General features: G+C 43.0%; 1 protein-coding gene across 1 annotated transcript in view; it reads left to right on the top strand.

Moving 5' to 3' along the window:
- kcnh2b (potassium voltage-gated channel, subfamily H (eag-related), member 2b) overlaps nt 1-6000 on the top strand; it is a 207872-nt gene that overhangs the window by 193837 nt on the left and 8035 nt on the right. Inside the window, exons 7-11 of the mRNA XM_048266114.1 lie at nt 410-609; nt 3839-3907; nt 4067-4319; nt 5057-5250; nt 5637-5739. Coding sequence (XP_048122071.1) covers nt 410-609; nt 3839-3907; nt 4067-4319; nt 5057-5250; nt 5637-5739 — 819 coding nt within the window. The remainder of the gene's footprint in view (nt 1-409; nt 610-3838; nt 3908-4066; nt 4320-5056; nt 5251-5636; nt 5740-6000) is intronic.

Consider the following 6000-nt stretch of genomic DNA (forward strand, 5'->3'; position numbering starts at 1 on the left):
TGTTTTGTGTCATACTCCAGGAGATGCAACAATCGCCATGGTAACCTGCTTAAGATGCATTTGAGATGATGTCACTAGGGAGAGTCTCATTTCTGCATCTGTATTGTCTCTCCAGACAATCCTCAGGTTCCCCAGAGAGCTTTTAGAACTCAGCTGTCACTCGTGATTTGGATGACAAATTAAATTTCTGCCATTTTTTCCATTCTGCTTTGAGTGGACGTCTTTGATGTAAACCCACGATATTGAAGAATGCGTCAGAGTCCCTTTCTTCTAAAGCAAGAGAGATTGTACTTTTCAGAACAAACTTCATTTAGCTGTAACTTTTCTGCTGGTTCATGTTTCATATTCTGTTATTCATGACAAACAAATTCACCGGTCATGTTTGGCCCACTGTGTTTGTGCCTCACAGCTCTGATGTACGCCAGCATCTTTGGGAACGTGTCGGCGATCATTCAGCGGCTCTACTCCGGCACGGCACGTTACCACACCCAGATGCTGAGGGTCCGGGAGTTCATCCGGTTCCACCAGATCCCCAACCCGCTGCGGCAGAGGCTGGAGGAGTACTTCCAGCACGCCTGGTCCTATACCAACGGCATTGACATGAATGCGGTGAGAAACACACACATACACACACACACACACACACACACACACACGGAAAGATTCAGAGACTGGAGGAGTACTTCCAGCACGCCTGGTCCTTTACCAACGGCATTGACATGAATGCGGTGAGAAACACACACACTCACTCACACACACACACACACACACACACATACACACATACACACATATGTGCACGTAACACACAAACACACACACACACACTCACACACACACACACACACACACACACAAACATATGTGCACGCAACACACACACACACACACACACACACACACACACACACACACACACACACACACACACTCACACACACTCACCTCACACATATGTGCACGCAAACACACACACACACACACACACGGAAAGATTCAGAGGCTGGAGGACTACTTCCAGCACGCCTGGTCCTTTACCAACGGCATTGACATGAATGCGGTGAGAAACACACACACTCACACACACACACACTCACACACACTCACACACATGTGCATGCAACACACACACACACACACACACACACAAATTCAGAGACTGGAGGAGTACTTCCAATGCACTTAGTTCTACACCAAGAGCACTAACATGAATACAGTTAACAATGTAATACACACATGTTAGGTCCGTTACCAACAGCATTGACATGAATGCGGTGAGAAATACACACACACACACACACACACACACACAAACACACACACACACACACACACACATGGGACAGGGGTGCATGCTGTGTGCTGTGAGTGAATTGAGCACATACTGTACTGTACACAAACATACACACACTTGGATACACACACGGATACAGGGATGTGCATGCTGCATGCTCTGAAGTGTGCTACTCATATGCACACACACACACACACACACACACACACACACACACACACACACACACACACACACACACGTATAATCTTTTTTTCTTCCTCCCTTTCTGGGCTACATTTACAGTACAGATTACATTTTGAGCATATTGTCTGCCCATACAACATGAATTAAAAAATGAACTGCATAAGACCTAACCTGGGTCCCAGGCTGGCATACATACATTCACCATCTGTAATAGCATTATAGACCCTTTCAACAATAAAAACAAAAACAATGTTTGAACGTTCTATTAAAACGGAAGCCTTGTGGGGCCAACTATGATGCTGATAATGGAACTGTCTTGAAAGGGTCTATAACAATGCCGCTGTCAGCGTGCCTTTGCATAAAGATACTGTATGTGATCCACTCTAAACAAGTGAGTCAGCCATCTGCCCCCTCTCTCTTCCCTTCATTACACGCCATTGAACTCACTGCTGCTTTGCGCCACACACATGTCTCTTTGTGTGTGTCTCAGTGCTTTTGAGTGGATGATACTGCCAAAGGAGGAGATGAATGCTGATGCTGTCATTTGTTATTCTGGACTTTTGCTTTTTTTGTTTTTTTCCCCTCATTAAAGCCATTGTTAGTTATCTTTGCTCCGTTTCAAGTTCAACGGAGCGTTTGGAATCAGGAGAACATTTGCTGCAGCTGTGCTGTGGAAGAGCGGAGTTTGAGTTTTGGGTGACACAGGCTCGGTTGTCTGTAGGAATTTGTGTGTGTGTGTGTGTGTGTATGTGTTTGACTGTGTGACCATTCTTCGTCCTGCTGTAACGCTTATTCAGAGGGGGAGGGAGGGTGGGGGAGAGGTTCAGATTGTCACTGAAGCATCCCAGGCTAGAGGAATTTAGGCTGGGGGTCTTCAATGGCCACTGTTTCTCGTATGGTTCAAAGTCCAAAGTTTCCAAGCAAATATTGTCATGACTGTAAAGGTAACACTTCACTTGAGCCCTCCATCATCAGGTTAATGTAACCATGAGACTTGTCATGGCAAATGTCATGTCCTGTAAGCTAGTCATCATCACAGGGATGCTGCAACATATATATATATATATGTATATATACAGCTTTGATGATAAAGCTTAGTAGCATGCAATAGAACCTGATGTGGCTTGTGACTTTACAAGAGTTAAAGTTCTCAGGCACTTTGCCGGAATTCAGGCATTGACAGGTTATCTATGATTTATAGATATAGATATAGATATAATAGATATTATATATACTGGCTTCAAACACATTCTGATGCCTTCAGGCACAGAAATGTCCCTTGCTTTAAGCCTAGTTGCATGTAATATAGCCTGCTGTAGCTTGTGAAAGTGGAATGAGATGAGTGAGATGTCATGATAAATTCAGATTCAGTTAACATTGACATCTTCATATCACTAGACTGTTATGATAAATATCGACAGAATATGGGATTGGCCATAACATGTTTATAACATGGTTATACAGCCTTACAATGGAGGTTTCAATAAAAAAGTGTTAAAAAAAAACAGGGATCACATCATTCATCCTGTCATCATTGTAGGTCAGTGAACAAGCCAACCAGATGCAGGGAATTACTGCATGTTAGCATTAGCGATAAGATGCTAGCCCTCTCATGCTCCCTTACTTTACCCAATCCCTTTTGGCCTGCTTTCCTGGCTCATCCAAAACCACTTTTAAAGATCAAAGTTCTGAAATTCATTACAGACAATAGTTCACAAAGATGTCAAGAGTCCTTAATCTTTTTTTTCTGACCTATTGTACTTTTGGACAGATTTTACTGTCCTCACCAGTTTTGGGTGAACTACAACAATGTGAACATCCGCAGGGAAAAGACTTGGAAAGGATTATGTTAAGGCTAAATCTTAAAATCAAACAAGTAGATTGAATTACAAATATTTTTTAGGCACATAAATAAATAAATATAATATAAATATTATATGGAAAAAATGTCCTATGTTATGGAAAAAAGTCCACGTCTATATGGAAAATCTGGAATGCAAATAGGAAATCTTAATACACAATCTGAATCAATCCATGCGTCCGTTGGGGATCTCTCTACTGCTAATCTTTAGCTATCTGCTAACTGCTCTCCCCTATCTCTTCTGCTGCAATTAATGAAATAAACTGCACATAAATAGTGATGCAACTCTGTACAAATATATTTTTATTCTTTATCAATCCTGACTTACAGAGGCTACAATGCATCTTTGTTTGCTTTTAATTTATACTAACTTATTAAGAGGATCTAGCATTTCTAACTTAATGATAATTAGGCACATAACTAGCCATTTCAGTGTGAAGACATTTTATTTTGACGCCAGGTCTCTTTCTGGTGGATGTTTACATTTGATGTTTTAGGGAAATTCCGATACCCTCGACAGGAACAAATGGACTACTGAGTCTGTGGTCCCAGATACAACAGTTGAGGCAAGAAGATTGAAGACTCTTGAAACACATTTTTATTTGTTTGTGAACTGTTACATTTATTTAAGAAAGGCATAAATATATCCAGCAGGTGTTCTCCCACACACTCATAACCTACGTTCTCCATCCCGGCTGTCCACCGGTTCTCCTCTGTGTCTTCAGGTTCTAAAGGGGTTCCCAGAGTGTCTGCAGGCTGACATCTGCCTGCATCTGAACAGGACCCTGCTTCAGAACTGCAAGGCCTTTAAAGGCTCAACCAAAGGCTGTCTGCGCGCTCTGGCCATGAAGTTTAAGACAACGCACGCACCGCCTGGTGACACGTTGGTCCACGCGGGGGACGTGCTGACCGCCATCTACTTCATCTCACGCGGCTCCATCGAGATACTGCGCGGAGACGTGGTGGTGGCCATATTAGGTGGGGTGTGTGTGCATGTGTGTGTGTGTGTGTGTGAGTGTGTGTTTGTGTGGTGTGTGTGTGTGTGTTTGTGTTCATGTGTGTGTGTCTGTGTGTGTGTGTGTGTGTGTGTGTGTGTGTGTAGTAAAATAATTAATTTGAAGTCAGTGGGCGCCAGCCTAAACAATGTACTCTTGCCGAGACACATACCCAACCCACTCCAGAGGAGCATTTCTATTAATGCCAAGCACAATGTTATTATATATTTTTTTGTTGTTGTTTGTTGTTTTTTTCATAATGACATGAGCCGGTTTATACATTTCGGAAAATCCCCCACTGCTTTCACATGTTTTTATACAGTGGGTGTATTTCAGAGCCTGTTGTGGTTGGTTGTGGTTGGTAGTAATGGTTCATTCAGAGAGTTCATGGCATGCCTGCTTGGGAGATGTTGTGTAGCACCATAAATGATGTTACTGGAGCAACACTGCCATCTACGGGTTTAATAGAGAACTGCACTCACATGTGGTAAATTTGGTAGAATCATTCATTACACTACACTATACTTTAACTTATCATATTTAAGATGTACTGTATTACAAAATTGTAGCACGTCTTTATATTTATAAGTAAATTTGTATGCCTTTATTCAAAGTAACTTTATGTCAGACTCAGACATTTACCATACAAACCTACAGTACTTGTCTCTAAAGTATATTTTACTGTAATTCATCCTCTATTCTGTTTTTCATTGCCCACAGGGAAGAACGACATCTTTGGGGAGCCCATTAACCTGTATGCGCGTCCAGGTAAGTCCAATGCGGACGTGCGGGCGCTGACCTACTGCGACCTGCACAAGATTCTCAGGGAGGACGTCCTCGAGGTGCTGGACATGTACCCCGAGTTCTCCGACCACTTCTGGAGCAACCTGGAGATCACCTTCAACCTCAGAGATGTGAGTTACACACATGTGCAGACACACTCACACTCACAATCACATACACAAATGCACAAACACACACACACACAGTACATATACTATTGGACACACACACAGACACACAAATGCACACACACACACATACACACAGTGCATACACTAATGCACACACACTGGAGATCACCTTTAACCCCAGACAGGTGAGACAGACAGACAAGAAGAGATAGGCAGACCAAGACACACACACACACACACACACACACACACACACACCACACACAGACTGGAGATCACTAACCTCAGAGATGTGAATCAAATACACACCCACCCATCTGGAGATCACCTTTAACCTTCGATATTTCAATCAAGGAGTCCTCACCATGTGGCCTTTTCCCTCCCAGACCAACATGATCCCAGGCTCTCCTAGTAGTGACGACTCTGAATGTGTGGGATTCAACCGACTGCGCAGACGCAAGCTGTCCTTCCGCAGACGCACCGAGAAAGGTACGTCCAATCAGAACTTTTCTTGTATTCCTCACTGCAAAACGAAATCATAATGCACAATCTGAATCGATCTATGTGTACATTGGAGGATCTCTTTACTGCTAATCTTTAGCCCCTTAATCCTGATTTACAGAGGCTACAATGCATCTGTGTGACACTGTGATACCTAAGGCAACAGTGTGGTCAACTGTTTTGTATCCCCATCGAGAGGCTTCCTATATTCTTCCATCATCAGCATCATAGGTGGCCCCACAAGGCTTC

Source organism: Alosa alosa, chromosome 16 (genome assembly GCF_017589495.1).
Source record: "Alosa alosa isolate M-15738 ecotype Scorff River chromosome 16, AALO_Geno_1.1, whole genome shotgun sequence".
Taxonomy (NCBI): domain Eukaryota; kingdom Metazoa; phylum Chordata; class Actinopteri; order Clupeiformes; family Clupeidae; genus Alosa; species Alosa alosa.